The sequence below is a fragment of the Palaemon carinicauda genome, chromosome 15 (assembly GCF_036898095.1).
Source record: "Palaemon carinicauda isolate YSFRI2023 chromosome 15, ASM3689809v2, whole genome shotgun sequence".
Taxonomy (NCBI): domain Eukaryota; kingdom Metazoa; phylum Arthropoda; class Malacostraca; order Decapoda; family Palaemonidae; genus Palaemon; species Palaemon carinicauda.
The window spans coordinates 98,503,185-98,521,807 of NC_090739.1; the positions used below are offsets into that span (position 1 = coordinate 98,503,185).

At 41.6% G+C, this 18,623-nt stretch overlaps 1 protein-coding gene across 3 annotated transcripts in view; it reads right to left on the reverse strand.

Moving 5' to 3' along the window:
• Positions 1–2,512: 2,512 nt before the first annotated feature.
• LOC137654700 (integrin alpha-3-like) overlaps positions 2,513–18,623 on the reverse strand; it is a 360,316-nt gene continuing 344,205 nt past the window's right edge. For all 3 annotated transcript variants that reach the window (XM_068388595.1, XM_068388593.1, XM_068388596.1), the window contains one exon: positions 2,513–5,581. In XM_068388595.1, coding sequence (XP_068244696.1) covers positions 5,150–5,581 — 432 coding nt within the window. In that variant the 3' untranslated portion in view covers positions 2,513–5,149. The remainder of the gene's footprint in view (positions 5,582–18,623) is intronic.

Here is an 18,623-nt window from a genome sequence, read left to right on the forward strand (position 1 = left end):
GCGCAAGGCTAAGGTGTTGTGGTGCTTGCCTTGTGGAGGGTTGAGCTCGCTGCAGCAAGAGCTGAGGAGACTGACTCATGGACGGGAGAGGTTGTTGTACCTCAACCGAGTGTTGCATCACTGGTGGAGCAGCAAGTGGAGGCGGAGGAAGAGAGGTATAATCCTCCTGATCCCAATGTAAAGGTTGCCTTAAGGAAGGCGGAGGCTGAACACCACAGGGAACAGCAAACTCAGCACGTGGCTCAACATCGTACGCCTGGCAGGTGGAACTGCTGGCAGGTGGTACTGCGATCAGGCGGAGCGAGTGTAGGTGGAGGGAGTGTAGGCGGAGGCGGAGGAGCAACACTCTCAGCCCGACACTCACGCATCAAGTCCGAAAGCTGTGCTTGCATGGACTGTAGAAGAGTCCACAACATCGTACGCCTGGCAGATGGTACTGTGATCAGGCGGAGCGAGTGTAGGTGGAGGGAGTGTAGGCGGAGGCGGAGGAGCAACACTCTCAGCCCGACACTCACGCATCAAGTCCGAAAGCTGTGCTTGCATGGACTGTAGTAGAGTTCACAACATCGTACGCCTGGCAGGAGGTACTGTGATCAGGCGGAGCGATCATAGGCGGGGGGGAGTGAAGGCGGAGGCGGAGGTGCAACACTCTCAGCCCGACACTCACGCATCAAGACCGAAAGTTGTGACTGTATGGACTGCAGTAGAGTTAACTTGGGGTCGGCAGACACTAAGTTCTGCTGAGGTAAAGCCTTAACAGCAGAGATCTGTTGTGGCAGAACCTTACTCCTCTTAGGCGGAGTGTAATCAACTAATGACTGAGGAGAGTCAGAGCTAACCCAATGACTGCATTCGGGTTGTGAACTTTAACTTCGTACGTCTGGCATAGGTCTGGACTTAACGTTTAAGAGGTCTTGAGACCTGAGACCAGCGTTACTCTGCCTTTATTTTCTCCCCTAATCTCTTCTGCAGACGAGCAAAATAAGGGCTCAATCGTCTGCGGGTGGGAGTGACGGTCTCGGTAAGACACGCCCACAACCACCGAGAATACTTCTGTGCGCCGATCAAGGCCTGCTGAACCCTTATGCCCTTCGACATTGCTTCTCCCCTGGGCTTGGGAGCTTGCAAGAGGTCCCGGACTGGGAGGACGACTGGCGCGCACAAAAGTACCCTCACGCACTAATCACTTATCACTTTGATTTCTGTTTGCACTTATTTCACTGAACTCGAAACTTTAAGTAGTTTGTACCTGAAATACGCAATTCTATCCTTTCTCAAAGTTAGTAATTGCGAAAACAGAATTACAATGTAACAGAAAAATCTAATGAAAGATAATTCAGTGGTTGGAAAGAGACTAAACACTAGATCACTCTAGAAACGTTTAGTTTCTTCCCCTAAAGAGACTAGGGAGAAGAGCAAAAACGATAACGACGTTACTCGTACGCCTGGCAGGCTTGAATGAAACGTTTATCCTCTTTCTCCCTCCGTCTCTATCTCTCTCTCTCTCTCTCTCTCTTGACTTAGAACCTGAGAGAAGAGCCCAATCATATATATCGTTAAAACATATTATTGTTAAAGGAAAAAACTGAAAAGTTCCTTTATTAGGATCAAAACCATTAAGTTAAGAAAGAAAGAACAAAACGCTAGACACGGTTACTCTTACTGCAACGTGAAACCGTGAACATTCTTTCTCTATCGTAACGATAGAGTGCAAGTTGAACGTTCTGAACGTCAACAACTGCAGAGACAAAACAAAACGTTAGTTCAACTTTGAAAACAGTACGAGACTGTCAAAGAAAATCTTTCAAACTCTGTGGTGGAAATAGCATAATATGTTGACAGGTAAAACCGAAATGACGGGCTCAAAGTTTATTAACTTCGGTAAAAGACCGCCTACTATTAGGAAGGTCGAATATAAACAAATATAAAAATTAATTTTAATGAGTTTATAATAAAAGGAAGTTAATCGAAGAGGCCTATAAGAGGCGGAGAGATATAAAATAAATCTATAACTTTTGTTAAGCAAAATTAAGAAAGAGAGTCTATACTCTCTTAGACACCAACACTTCCGTCTAAGGGAAGGGTCGGCCATTGAAAGGTGAACGAGAGTTCATACTCTCTCGTCACCATAATTAAACAAATTAATTCCAAAAGCTAACTAAGCTAATATAGAAGTTTCCAGTAAAGCGACAGCCGAAATCAAAGAGAAATACTTCACCAAAGTCGTGAAAATACTCCAAGAACATAAGCGTATCCCAGAACGTCTTGCCGGAAGCACGACAGAGGAATAATTGAGGAGGTGTCAACAAGAAGTACTTGAGTACCTGGCCACAGGTGGCGCTGGTAATTACACCCCCTTCTAGTATTGTGATAGCTGGCGTATCCCTCCATAGAATTCTGTCGGGCAACGGAGTTGACAGCTACATGATTATCGGGTAAGTTTAATATTGAAAAACTGTAATTAATGTTATTACAAAATATGTTACTTTAGGTAGTAATTAAAATATTGTCGTTGTTAAGTATTTTTAATTTTTTGTCACTCATCATATAACAAACACAGAAATGCATCAAAATTCACTTTCTATGAGTAAATTCATTAACTTTTTAACTTTTATAAGTACAATGTTTGACTCCTAGTACAGTAATTACCAGTGAGTAAATAAAAATTCATATACATCTTCACTTCCATACTTCTGAGATCCTAATGAATAATGTATGTGGGTATGAGAATCATTAATTACAGCACACCATAAAATGTATCAGGGTGATTTATAAATTATGTAATTAATATATATTTTTCACATAACATACCTTTTGTCACTAAATACTGTATCTACATTTATGTACAAAAACAGGACATCTAATAAAGCCTACAACCAAGAAATGTTTTTCATTAGCTTAAATCCATATAAAAGTATCCACACATTCTACTGTCATCTCACAAACAAACAATGGCACTTCATCAATAAAAAAATGAATTGCTAAGACTTTCCTCAATAATCTAACAAATCAAATAAACCTCTTATGTGACTTTTATAAACTTGAGTACAAATTTTAAAAGTCACCGTTGTGGGACTCTCAAGGCATTTTTTATGGTTAACGAATGTCACATATCTCGCTTATAAATCATTGGATTTCAAGACAACTACTCCATCATTTACAATAATTATATTTACAATAATTATTACAATCACAAGTTGTCTAGGCAACCAGCATATCTAAATATTTTCTAACATAATCTATCCTAAAAGTTGAGTAATAGCCAAAATATAAACCTTGACTTGAGTGGTGAGTGGTTTCTTCCTTCCCTTACAATTACAGTAGTACCTTGGTTGATGAGCGACCAAATAAGAGTATACTGTACGAGAATAAAAATTCAAATCATTTTACAAATATTGTGTCGGTCTGCAAGCAAAAATCTCCCTCCGTGTATGCATTTATTATGGACAATTACAAACGAGACTAGCACGTGATGCACAGAAAGCAGTTGAGTGGTGATCATACGGCAACAAATTAGTATTCACATAATTTTATGCCATCATGTTTTGTTTCAGCTCACATCCTTGCTCAAACCTTATCGCTTTCACTCTTTGAACTGTAATCGTACCAGCTCCATCTATAATAATCAATTGAGTGTCTTTGGAAAGGTTCTTTCTAGAGTTGTGACCACATGTTCTTTATCGAATTGTGATCCAAAACAGGTAAATCAAATTGTGATCCAAAACTGGTATATCAAATTGTGATCCAAAAGAGGCAAATCAAGTGATTCAGTTAGAGATAATAAATGCAATTCACGAGAGAGAACTCCTTATACTTTACCAGAGGTTTTTACACAGCCCCGCCTCTCCTCAAAGGTAAAGTGTAAGTTAACTTGTCAATATTTCCATTTTTTTATTATGAATTATCAATTTCTATTCATTTCTGATGTTAGGGGTTACAATTTTTTCACTTAATTTTGTTACAAAACCTGTAAAAATTAGTGTACTGTATAAGTGTATTTATGAACGTGTGGAACACACGGAGTATTTCATTTATTTCTAATGGGAAATATTATTTTAGTTTATGAGCATTTTGGTTTACGAGCTCACTCCCAGAACGAATCAAACTTGTAAACCGAGGTACCACCTTATCTCTAAAAGGTTTCATCATGCCACTAATGAAACCTAAGAAAAGGTTCAGACTACACAGTATCTTAAAACCTTCTAATTATTATGTTGGTACATTGAACGATATGAAAATATACAGCACAATAATTGCAATTCTTTGCCTATAATAGGCCACATCAATTGCTCTACATGTTCTACTAAAATTAATACTTTGGCTCTTACCCCACTTCAAGACATTTTAGGTTCCCTGTAAAATTCATATAAAAACATTGAATTATCTGAAACTTAAGAAGCATTCAACAAAATGATGGATTGTACTTAGAAATCATACAATAACTTTTTTAAAAATTCTATATTCAATATGCCCGAGGAAATTGATATATTTTGTATATCATAAAGATTTTCAAATATCACAGAAGTCATAGATTTTACACATCAGAAAAGTTTGCCAATGTTGAAACTTATTTTAGACCATTTTCATAATGGCAATATCCTAAATGCAGTGACTTTTAAAAGTAATACCAAGGATTTTTCTAATTTTGAGTTTACTAACACAGATATGTTATGATAATCAGGAGATATTGGTCTCCGGATTTTATATACTTGTATTTTCCTGAAGAACCACAAAAAGTGCCCCTTACTGTCAGTGTTAAAGGCACATAGAACATCACAGACATGATGCAGAGACAATATGTAACCAAAAGTGTACAGAATAGTAAATATGTTTACTACATATACACTGTGTTGAAAATATTTTCCAGTGAATCAAATCTCATATGTACATGCATTTGTTTTTAATAGAGTTTAGAGGTCACATATTCAAGAAAAAAAATAAATACTGTAAAATGCTAATTTTAGTCTCCCATAATGTTATGAAGGTACTTCCTAACATTGTCTGCATTTTTCATAATATGGTATGATCAAGTAAATAAGATATCTAAGCACCAATTTTAACATTGTGGTTTATCACAAAAATTCACAATATAATAGCGTATTGTAAAAACATTGGCACAAGTCATTGACAACATATATCTAGACATGAATCAATAACCATTTGCATCTTTATCTAAATTACCAGAAAGAGTTGGGTCTGGTCTCTTTCTTTCAAAAAAGCCTAATTTCCACAATATTAATATGATAATTATGAGAACTAAAAGCCCAGCAAAAATTGACACCAATATAACCCACAGTGGTACTTCCTCTGGTGGAAGTTGGTCAAGTAAATCTGGGTAAGCCAAAGTTTCTGCAGATGCAACATCATCTGAACGGTCTTGATCATTACGGATATCCTCAGGAAGAATCAATGATGCTTTTGATTTTATGCTAACATAACTTACTCTAGGATAATCTTCTACTAAAGTTGAATTCCATAGCCTGGATTTAATACGAATACCTGCTGCTTGTTTTGCTCCTAAGTTACGTATATTGCATCTAAATGTAAAGCATTTAGCAGTTGGAATATCACCATCACATCTCTGGAAAAAGAAAGAAATTATAAATAGATAATATAATACACAGTAGGCTACAAGTACAGATTGGAATAAACAAAATTATGACTTCTTTTTACACATCATATAAAAGTCAGACGTTTAATATGAGTATGACTTCAGCGAAGCTGGAATGGCAATTTTTACTTTAAACGAGGTACAGTAATAGTAGCAGCTGGCAAGTGGCATGTAAACCCTGCCACTAACCAGGTAGTGTTACAGAATTCCAGAGACAACAACCAAATCTTTGGATGTGGTGCCTACTGAGGAAGAAATCACCAAAGTAAAGGATTACTTATAAGTCTTAACTCTTTAAAGTTTCAGCCTGTTTCTTCTGCATGGTTTCGTGGGAGGAACAGCGCTCTACCAAAACATTTCCCTCGGGAAAGCGTTGAGATATGAGGTACAAGGACTCTTTTCCTTGCTAAAAATGTCAAATCATGTAAAAGACGAGGCCCAAGCGCCGTTTGTCAGGGCACAGAAATCTGCTTTCACCCTTTTCCTCCCAGGGACGGTCCCCAAACACTTCATTGAACTCCTCTTCACACTCATAAACTCCCAAATGACTAAGACCTGCCCTGACGAATTCTCCAGAGACAGTTGACTTCTCAGAAAAGTCTTTGGGTTTTCACAAGCCACGAACACCTTCTCAACGAATACTCGTTAAGAAGGCTATTCGTCGTTTCTGGTCTCCATAAGATGATCTTCCTCTTACATGAGCATTACAATCTCATTGAGACCACACTTCAAGAGATGAAGACCCACGAGTACTATCAAATTCATCTCTTGACCCCTCGCAATGTCCAAGATTGTTCCTACAAAAATGATTGCTGGCACAATCTAGAACTTAATATAAGTTCACCATCATTGCCAACTTCAACATGTGATGTTACAAACTCATGAAATTCTCCAATCACAGGAAAGACGGCAAGAACATGATCGTCTTCTTCCGCACAATGGATGGCATAAAAACGATGGTTCCAGTCAAGACTGAGCATGAGCACTGCTAGTCAAGATGGAGATCCGGCCCTTGTCACTTTCCCAGGATGCCTCAGTGATAACATTGCTTCCAAACTCAAGACTGATTCACGACTGGTTTTTCCCAGATTTACCCTTTATGTTATGCATTAGGAAATGGAATGTGTGACTTCACTATTTAATCCTAACACTAATACAAGCACTGGGATGCCACATCATGCTTGCACAGTTGTCAACAAAGATCCTCCCAAACAAAGGACAGGTATTCCATCGCCCTGTTCCATTAGCGGACCGACTGACAAGAATCCTAGGTGAGTAAGGATTATTCAATGAAACATTAAGATGATGTTATCGAAGTAGTCCAGGAAGACAAATCGCTAGGAATCCCACAGCTATGACTCCTACCTTTTCCCCAAGTGGGAGTAACAGTGCGGTAATAAGAGGTAGGCCTACTAGTACGCACGCATCATTCGTGAAGTAAGAGGAAACGCACCGGGAAGAAACCCTCCTTGATTATACCAATCAGCACATGAGACAGGAGCACTAACACCTGCTAAATGAGCTCACTTTCCACAAGAACAAGCACACGCACTAGCAACCCCTGGCTGTGCTCCATTCTCACGTAAATGAGCAAAGCTCTAAGACCATTTATTTCTGGTCCATTTTCACAAGGTGATGGGTTCACAGGGGAACGAGCATACACACTAGCTCCCAGTGCTAAGTTCTTATGAGAACGAGCACATGCACTAGCACCCGCTACCAGAGCTCGGTTCTTATGAGAATAAACACAAGTACTACGAGTAGGAATAAAGGATATGTCCAACTTTTCCCTTCCTGGACGTTAAAATTCTCTCTCACTCTTCAGGATAGTGAGAAGCAGTGAGTGCCTTCCCAATGAGGGAAAGTCCTACCCAAACAGAAGGAAGAAATCACTGAAGTACAGAACGACTAATTAGGTCAAATCTCACGAGACATCGACTGATTCCTATGCATGGTTTTGTGGGATGAGCAGTAATATACCAAAACTTAACTCTGGAAGGGGTTATGAAACTAGTTATGGGAACTCACACTCCTGCTACCTTTGCTAAGTCTTTTACAAGACTGAGAATGAGCACTACAGGACAGGACGTTGGCAGCTGCCATTATACCCCTCCTGCTTCAGGATGTTCCCAAGATGCTTCAATGACTCCACGTCTGCAGCATATCGATTTAGAGATGGCAGTGATGTTAAAAGGATCCAAGGTAGTCTAGAGCACAGGTGCACTTGGGGTTTTAAGCTTGAAGTCTCCTGCCAGGGAAGCTGCTTACAGATTCCGCTAAGCAGCTTTTTGTAGACCTTTGCTTGTTCACATTCATATACTTTGGCCAAGACCTGAAGCTCATTATTCGCAATCAGGCAGAAGGCAAGGACCTTTCTGACTCAGCAGCTCTTTTACCCACGGACCTTTGGATCCTGAAAGAACATGAGGGAGAGGAACTCACTCGAATTCTTCCTAACAGTTCTCCAAGTCTTTACGGTCAACTCTTCCGTGATAAAGTTGACTAAAATACTAAAAGCTGATATCCTATTTGTAAGATGAGTTAAGATGAGGATGCTTGTCCACATCACAGGCTATCTGTACTTCCTTATGCTGTGAATCAGTTGCAATGAAGATATGAAACCATGTTGACTATCATTTCCTGATCCCGCCTAGCCTCAGACCCATTATGGCGCAAAGAAAGAAAAGAAAAATTGGACCTACAGTAATAACCATGACACAGCATGAAACCACTGCCGTGACGACCCTCATTTGCAAGCCCTAGGGGCAGGATTGCAAGGACAGGAACCTCAGGAACCGGCATCAGGATATCATCGCCTTCCATGCTGCAGGCTCACCACGTGTTACAAACCCAGCAGCAAGCCATCCAGAATCTTCAGGCTGAGATATCAGTGTTGTCACTCCAGAGTAGCAATGTCCCCCAACCAAGGATTCCTTCGTCAATGGCTCCGGAAAAGTGTGAGGCTGAGGTTTCCCTTGCAGCCTTCAGGTCTTGGAAACAATCAATAGAGTGTTGGTTGCAGCTATGTAAGTTGAAGCCTAACGAGGCAGTTTATCACACAAGGCTGCATTGTGTCCCAATATTCCAACATGCCCTCGATTCTAGGTATACTGATGCCCAGAGTTATTTTATTTGGCCCAAGAGCCTAGTAAGTCCCTTTATGATTATTTTATCAAGTGTACATGAAAGGCTACCGATTGTGCATCCACATGTCCTAATTGTAATCATGATTTATCTGAATATATGCTTTTGCCTAAGCTCATGGTATGCCTAAGTGATAAAATGCTCAAAAGGCAAGTATTTCAATCATGCAATGATATTTGTGATATCAACTCCCTCAGAGTCATGTGCAGTGCATTCAAGGCCACATGTGACGACGCCCATCTTAATAGGGCATGGCTTAGCAGCTCCCCTAGAGCAGCTGCTCCCGGTATGTTTCAGGGGGGAACCCGAGGTGGCAGCCGCCTCTGGCCGTCAGCCGCCCAAACGAGTATTTACTCGTCCGTTTGAAGTTAGTGCTGACGTTTCTTGTACTTTGAAACGTGATGTCAGTACAGTAGTTTTTCACGTCAGTCACGTGACATGGATTCTCCCTCGCTGCAGTCTCGTGTTGACTTTCAGCCGCTACCGCAGTCTCGTGTTGACGTTCAGCCGCTGCCGCAGTCTCGTGTTGACGTTCAGCCGCTGCCGCCGCAGCCTTGACCTGACGTTCGCCGACCGGCTCCGTTGCCTCGACGTGACGTTGAGCGTCAATCACCGCAGTCGGAGGTTGTTTTGCCTGCTCAGTCTATGCAGTCAAGGCAGTTCCGACGTGACGTCGAGCGTCAATCAACTTCAGTTGTTGTTGTTGGTCAGTCACAAGGATTTCAGTCCTTTCAGCAGCGGCGTGACGTCGCTTCCTCTACTGCTACTGCTGCTCCTTTGCTTGTTGACATTGCCTGTCAAGCGTTGCCACCGCGGCAGGTCTCTCCTTTTCATGAGACTGAAGGTAGTAGGTTGGCCAGGGCACCAGCCGCCCGTTGAGATACTACCACTAGAGAGGTATTGGATCCTTTGACTGGCCAGACAGTAATGCATTGGATCCCTCTCTCTGGTCACGGCTTATTTTTTCTTTGCCTACACTTACACAGAATAGTTTGGCCTATTCTTTACATATTCTCGTCTTTCCTCATACACCTGACAACAATGAGATACTTAACACTTCTTCACCCAAGGGGTTAATTACTGTACTGCAATTTGTTCAGTGTACTTTCCTCTTGGTAAGGGTAGAAGAGACTCTTTAGCTGTGGTAAGCAGCTCTTCTAGGAGAAGGACACTCCAATATTAAACCACTGTTCTCTAGTCTTGGGTAGTGCCATAGCCTCTGTACCATGGTCTTCCACTGTCTTGGGTTGGAGTTCTCTTGCTTGAGGGTACACTCGGGCACACTATTCTATCTTATTTTTTTTTCTTCCTCTTGTTTTTTTTAAATGGTGTGTTGGGCAGGCTTAGTAGAAGGGCCATGGATGCCTGGTGGTTTATCAAGAGGTTGTCTTTTCCTTTTTCTGATTCTTTTTCTTCTCAAAACCATCCTTACTGCCCTCCCTTCAGTTGAAGTGGCTATCCTGGAGGGTATTTAGCCTTGCATGGTGTATCGGCTCCTTCATGTTGACCAGTTTTTCCGACTTTTTACTATAGTCTATGGGTATCATCAATCACTTTGTTTATAATTCTGTACGTATTGTTTTTGTTATAATTCTTGTTAATCTAGTTTTTAAGTATGATGTCTCTTTTTTATTTCTATTAATTCTTATGCTGTCTGGAGACATTGAGCGAAATCCGGGACCAGTACGTCCTAGATTTCGTCAATGTCGTCTTCTGTATTGCAATATTCGTGGTCTTCATGCAAATATCCAAGACCTTACAGTTGCGTCCAGACAGTATGATATTCTTTTGTGCTCAGAAACTTTGGTTTCTAATATGAGGCACTCATCTGAGCTCCTTATAACTGGTTTTAAGAAGCCAATAATGTTGAAACGTGATGCCATCCCTAGGGCCAGGGGAATGGCGGTGTATATTAGGACAGAGTACCCTGCTTCTCATAAGTCCTGCTATCAATGTGGATGTCATGAGATTCAGGTAATAAAAGTTTGTGGCAGGCATAACAACTTTTATTTATGTTCGATCTACCGGAATCCAGACATGGATGATTCTATCTTCGATTGTCTTCTTACCATTATGGCTAAGATACAAGAAGATGATAGAAAGGCTTCTTTTGTCTTTGTTGGTGATTTTAATGCTCACCATAGGGAGTGGTTAAGTTCTATCTCTCCTACCGATCGCCATGGCTTAAGAGCTTTAGACTTTGCCTCTGAATCAGGCTGTGAGCAAATCATAAATGAAGCTACTCACAGGTCTGGTAATTGCTTGGACCTTGTATACACTGACTCCCCTGGCGTTATAACTGGTAAGGTTGGTTCTCCAGTCGGGACATCTGATCATGCCTTGATTTCATTATTAGTGAAGACTGAGCAGCCTGTCCCTGATATATCATATTCTTGTAAAATTTATATGAAATCCCAAGCAGACTGGAATGGGATTTTACATGATCTTTTGTGCTTGAATTGGTCACAATTATATAATAGTGTAGATCCTGTTGTCCCTTTGAATGAGAATCTAGTCAACATAATTGATAGGCGTATCCCTTCTCGTGTGCTAAGGTACCGAGTGAAGGACAAACCGTGGTTCAGTGATGATTGTAGACGTGCTTTTTTGGAGAAGCAGGAGGCCTATCAACTTTGGAAGGGTAACAGATCAGATTTGACCTGGAACAACTATACTCAGCTTCGAGCTTTTGCTCAGAGAGTTTATGCCTCAACTTAAAAGGAGTACAATTTAACCATAAAAGAAACACTTTCTGGTACAACTCAGGAACATAAATGGTGGTCTACCCTTAAATCTGCACTCTTTGGTGTAGATGCAACAGTTCCTCCTTTACTTAAACCTGATGGCTCAGTCACTCACTGTCCAAAGGAAAAGGCAACCCTTTTGGCTGATGTTTTTGACAGTAAACAGAGTAATGAAAAACTTGAACTTCCTCATTCCTGTTTTCCTGAGGCTAAACTAACTAGTTTAGCTTTTCGATCTCGTGAGATTAAAGCTCTGTTGATGGACCTTGATGCTTATGGAGGTGTAGACCCAAATGGTATTTTTCCTTTGTTTTTTATAAAGACAGCAGATTTCTTAGCTCCAAAGTTATCTGCTATTTTGCGCAAGTTAGCAAGAAGAGGAGCTTTTAGCACTAGTTGGAGAATTGGTAATGTTACTCCTCTATGTAAATGTGTTTGTGGTAGCTCAAGTCCCACTGATTACCGCCCAATATCCATAACTCCCATATTATCTAAAGTTTTTGAACGTCTTCTGGCAAAACGTCTTAATAGGTTTGCTGAAGGTAATCATCTACTCCCAAGTTTGCAATTTGGTTTTCGTAAAGGCCTTGGAGCATGTGATGCCCTTCTTACAATCTCCAATGCTGTACAGAAATCCCTTGATTGTGGTCGGGAAGTTCGTATGATTGGCCTTGATTTTAGTGCTGCCTTTGACCGTGTTAATCATGAGGCCCTTGTTTTCAAACTGAAACAGTTGGGAGTGGGTGGGTCGTTTCTTACCATTATTATTGATTTTTTAAGTAATAGATCTCAAAGAGTTGTTGTTGATGGGCACCATAGTGATTATAGGAATGTGATATCCGGTGTTCCACAGGGTAGTGTTCTTGGCCCATTACTTTTCATACTATATACACATGACATGTGGTTTAGCCTAGAAAACAAGCTTGTTGCATATGCAGATGATGCTACTCTCTTTGCATCAATTCCATCCCCTGAATGTAGATCTAGGGTTGGTGAATCCCTTAATAGAGATTTAGCTAGAATTAGTGCATGGTGCAAATTATGGGGTATGAAGTTGAATCCTAACAAAACTCAAAGTATGATTGTAAGTAGGTCAAGGACGGTGGCTCCTCAACATCCGGATCTCAGTATTGATAATGTTTCTTTAAATATGTATGACTCTTTCAAAATTTTAGGTGTGATTCTCGACAGTAAATTTACTTTTGAGAAACATATAAGGTCTGTGTCTTCTTCAATTTCACAAAAAATAGGCTTATTGAGAAAGTCTTTCAAGATTTTCGGTAATCAATCTATTCTGAAGAAGTGTTTTAATTCTTTCATTCTACCTTGTTTTGAGTATTGTTCTCCTGTCTGGTCTTCAGCTGCTGATTCTCATCTTAATTTGTTGGACAGAAACTTACGGTCTATTAAATTTCTTATTCCTGATCTAGATATTAATCTCTGGCACCGTCGTTCAATTAGTTCACTATGTATGTTGCATAAGATTTTTCACAACTCTGACCATCCTTTACATTCAGATCTCCCTGGACAATTCTATCCTGTTCGTAATACTAGGCAGGCAGTTAATTCTAATAGCCAGGCCTTCTCCATCACGAGGCTCAATACTACGCAGTACTCTAGAAGTTTTATTCCAGCTGTGACAAAGTTGTGGAATGATCTTCCTAATCGGGTGGTTGAATCAGTAGAACTTCAAAAGTTCAAAGTTGGAGCAAATGCTTTTTTGTTGACCAGGTGGACATAGTCTTTTTATAGTTTATTTATGACATATTTGTTTTTGTTGTTGTTAATAGTTTATATATGACATGTCTGTTTTGACGTTGTTACTTATTTTAGAAGGATTTATTGTTAATTTGTTCTCTTCATTTATTTATTTCCTTATTTCCTTTCCTCACTGGGCTATTTTTCCCTGTTGGAGCCCCTGGGCTTATAGCATCTTGCTTTTCCAACTAGGGTTGTAGCTTGGATAGTAATAATAATAATAATAATAATTGTGACAGGAGCACCCCTGTAAAAGTACAATCACGCCCCTGTGGTAATTGTGGTACTCATCATACCCCTGGGTATTCCTCATGTCCTGCGAGAAAAATGACATGTCACGGGAGCGGTAAAACCGGACACCTGAAGAAGTGTTGCAAAGGGCGGAGAGCCAAGAATAACTTTAGTGGTCTGGCAGCGGAGTCGGATATAGCAAGTGCAGTGATCGCAGTTGTCGTAGCGGCAGAGGTATGGAATGGGCCGTCCCCGCAACCCACTATTCGTGTCAATGTATGCTTGACCAACTTGGGAGAGTGGTCCGGTGCACGAGCAGTGCCAGACACTAGTAAAACCAGGTTTGTGTTGTGGGACACGCTAGTCTTTATTCTTGAGATTAAGGGAGGATTGCGAGACTTTGCCAACCTAGATCTGAAGTGTTTAGAATACAAGGGGAGGCACACAACCCCGGAAGTATACTTGTAAAGTCCTGCACTGATTTTTATTTATCCCTACAAGAAACTTGGTTTTGTGACAGAAATATTTCCAAATCACGGCCCCCTTCACGGACTCTGGCTCCACAGCAGCAAGTCCAACCTATACATTAGCCGAAGAAACCAATCAACCTGCGAGACCTTCGACCATTCCATTTCGCCCTAGTGAGGAGAATATTACCAGATTAGAAAACTGGTTATTAGCCAATTTTGCAAGTACGACTTTCAACACCCAGAGGGAACCCCTCCCGGTAATGGATTGGGAAGCCTGCTTATTACCTGACGCAGTTCCTTACACCTGCTACACACCTGCGTCAGTGCCTAAGCAATGGGAAAAGGAGGTGAAAGCCCAGTTGGAGGAGGACATCAAGAGAGGGGTCTTACAGCGAGCTCCCCTGGAGAGCCCACAGAATGGCATTCACGTATGGTGGTCGAGGCCATGAAATCGGGGCAACCAAGGCATACGGTTGACTATCAAAACTCAACGCAAGTTGTAGAAGGGAGACCCACCATACCCCTACGTCCTTCGATATGGTATCTGGCATTCCCCTCAGCTCATACAAGACTGTGGCCGACGCCTATTGGGGATTTCACCAGGTAGAACTGGACAAGGAAAGCATACCCCTAACTACATTCATCACACCTTGGGGCAGGTATCAATACCCTTTGAAACCAGAAAAATTCAAGTTCTGCAAGAAAGAAGCGGAATTCGTTGGGTTTGACATTGGTTGGGACTCCCTACAAGCCTTCAGAAGATTGTTTATACGCCATCAAAAGTTTTTCTATGCCCCAAAAGCTCACTTATATCTAACATCAAGTCTTGGTATGGTTTTTTAAATCAGCTGGCCCCCTTCCTGATAACAGCACCTCTCATGATCCACTTTAGAGACCTCTGAAGAAACCCTCAGGCAAACAGGTCTATTGGGATGAGCACCTTCAGAAGTTTTGACAAGTGCAAGACACCGTCTGCAAGTTGGCCAAGGACGGCCTCATCTACTATGACAAGCTGCGGCCGACTATTGCAGTCACTGACTGTAGTAAGGAGGGTGTTGGGCTTCGATGTTCCTCAAACAATATTGCAGTTGTACCTCTGTCAAAACCACATTCTGCTGTAGAGATGATTGGAGAATAGCCATTTGTGGTAGTCATTTCCTCACGCCCCGCCATATCTGGGTATGCAGCTGTGGAGGGGGAAGCCCTTGCGGTGGCCTGGTGCTTAAAAAAGGCACGAGTATTCTTATTGGGCTGCCTGAAATTGACCGTTGTCACGGACTACCGCCCTTTAATCAAGTTACTAGACAATAGAAGTCTCGGCGATATTACCAATCCTAGACTATTTAGATTAAAGGAGAAAACATTATTGTATAATTTCAACGTTAAATACCTACCAGGCAATAGAAATTATGCTGCTGACTTCCCTCTCAATTTCCTGCCCTGAAGACGGCACCAGATAGACAGGATGTGAGCTCCAACAAACAATTAATGATTGCTATGGTGTCAGCAATTACAGAAAATCTACAGGAGCAGTGCACCATAGACGAGAAAACTGTTGAAGAGGCAGCCCTGAATGATCCAGCATATTAGCTACTAGCCGCTCAAGTAACTGCAGGGGACTGGAACCCGAAGAAATCTCAAGAAATTGCATGTTTAAGGCCCTTCTACGGCATCAGAGAACGTTTATCTACATCTGGCAACCTGGTTACATACTGCTTCAACGACAACTGCATCCCCCTTGTCATTCCCGAAGGGCTCCGCCAGCAGATAACCGCCAACCTTCATGCTGGACATCAAGGCCTAGATAAAATGTTGAGAAGAGCGAGACATTTGGTCTATTGGCCGGGCATCGAGGGTGACCTTCACCATCATCGTTCCCGGTGTACATCGTGCGACGCCCACTCACCATCACTACCTGTCGAAGTCATGAAAATGACCCCTGCCCCAGAATACTCGTTCTAACAGACTGTCATAGACCTGTTTTAGCTTGAAGGACACACATATATGGCATATTGTGACAGGCTTACAGGCTGGCTAGAAATATCCCACTTCCATTAATGGCACCTCATCTGCAAAGGTCATGACAAAACTTAGGCATTACTTCACTTGATGGGGAGCACCTGAACAACTGTCTACGGACAGCGGCACCAACATGGTGAACGAAAAAATGATGGCCTTCTACAGGAGATGGGGAGTTGACATACGCCTATCATTGGCCCACTACCCGCAGTCAAATGGGAGAGCCGAGGCCGCAGTTAAGTCCGCAAAGAGGATAATTAGAACAAGTATCAGCTAGACTGGAAGCCTCGATAACGACAAGGTATCATTGGCCACACCGCAGTACCTGAACACGCCCTTAAGGGGTATAAATAAATCTTCGGCACAATTGGCAACTGGCAGACAGCTATGCGATGGTGTACCGACCGCAAAACTCAACTACACGATAGACCACCACTGGAGAAAATCTATTAAAAAAGAGAACTTCAGGTAGCCGAGAAAAATGAGAAGTCAATTGAAAGCGGCACTGGCAGGAGGCTAACACCCCTACAGTCAGGCACACATGTTAGGGTTCAGAACCAGATGACTAAGGCCTGGGATAGGCTGGGAATCATAGGCAGTACATTGTAAGACTAGACGGTAGTGGGCGTCCGTCGTTAAGAAACAGAAGACACCTCACGGTCATTGAATTGCCCGTCAGTCAGACAACAGGAGCTACTCCTACCGACGACGAAGTGGCTCATGGAGCCTAAGTCTCGTCCATCAGTGCCAGAGGTACAGCCTCCAAGGAAGAGAGATCCTCCTGACTGGATAAATGATTATGTATAATTATCTTTGCTTTGATTGTTCATTTATGAAATGAAAGTATTTCTTTTTTTTTTCTTTTACTGCACTTAGACGTGCATTGATTTCATATTTGCAAAATTATAATCTGTATGAAATTTCATGATGATGTTGCATTCACAACTCTTTTTCAGTGCACATTTATGTTATTATGTTAACTCTCTCTCTCTCTCTCTCTCTCTCTCTCTCTCTCTCTCTCTCTCTCTCTCTCTCTCTCTCTCTTTTCTTTTCTCTTCTCTCTCTCTCTCTCTCTCTCTCTCTCTCTCTCTCTCTCTCTCTCTCTCTCTCTCTCTCTCTCTCTCTCTCTCTCTCTCTCCTCTCCTCTCTCTCTCTCTCTTTGTTATTATGTTAATCCTCTCTCTCTCTCTCTCTCTCTCTCTCTCTCTCTCTCTCTCTCTCTCTCTCTCTCTCTCTCTCTCTCTCTCTCTCTCTCCTTTTTAGTCATAGTAATGTTACCATTAATTACCACAATAATGATTTACCATACTTGTCTGATGTTTTTCTTTAAGAAAGTTGAGCATTTCGTAAGTCATGTCTGCTTTTGATATTGTCATTTATAAGTTTTGAAAATATTACCCTCACAATATTTTGGGAGGGAGATGTAAGATGTATTAAGATGAGGCTGCTTGTAGCACTTGAGCACTGCCCACATAAGTGACGTCATTGTCCACATCACAAGCTATCTGTACTTCCTTCCGCTGTGAATCAGTTGCAATGAAGATACGAAACCACGCTGACCATCATTCACTGATGCCGCCTAGCCTTAGACCCAACACTCTTTTTTTAAAAAACAAAGACAGTAAGCACTGCACAATCTGCCATCAAAAGGACAGCATGTAACGTGTTGTCAGCCATTAAAGAAATGGCAAGTGTCATATGGTTGGCCATCAAAGAAATGGCATGTGCCACTTGGTCTGCTGAGAGAAAAGACTTCTCGCACTCGGTGAACCTGATGGATACATATACCTTGATACCTATCCTTTAGCCCATTAATCTCCTTCTCATCCTCTATGCCTTGGTTTTCTGTTCAAGACCAGAGCTTCAGACTGCCTTCACCTCGAGCATTCTCACTCACCTGTCTGATACCTATGTATTTGTGAATCTTCTTTTTTTATTTTTTATTTTTTTTTTTGAATATTGCTTGTCCTGTCTCTCCAAGAGGCAATGCACCAGGGCAGACAATTGACCTTTTTTTACCATGATCACAAAAATGAGTTCTTTTTGTAACCAAGTCACATGGCCAGGCAGTAATAAGGACCAAATTATGCTGATAACACACTGAACGTTCAAGTCAGCAAACAGAATGGAGTCCAGTTGCTCCTGCATGACAGAGTTCTTCTGGATGGGTGATAACGTCCTCTGTTACTTCCCTCATCATGGTGAACTTGGTCTACTGGGTTCCCAGGCAAGTGATTGCTCCAGAATTGTTGAAAGCATCACTTGGAAGCAGCCAGCAACTTTCCTTTCTACTGTTTTCAGGAGAGATACAAAGGTGGCCGATTGATAATTTCCTCTCCTGGGGAGTTCAACTTGAACTCCACCCCCAGGGATCCTGTCATTATCGGACAAGTCCAAGGATGATGGGCACACCTGGAGTACAGGAAAACCTAAGGGAAGTGGCTTACAGAAGTAAAACACCAGCTTTCAACCTACTGGAAGTCCAAATGATGCTTTTGCTTATCTTCCCAACAAATTTTCAAGTTACCCATTAACATTGAAGAACAACAACTCCACCTTCATAACTTGCATTCACAAGCAAAGAGGGTTCTGTTTTAAACATGTTTTGCAATTGGAAAGCAGGTATCCACTTGGCAGCCAACTATA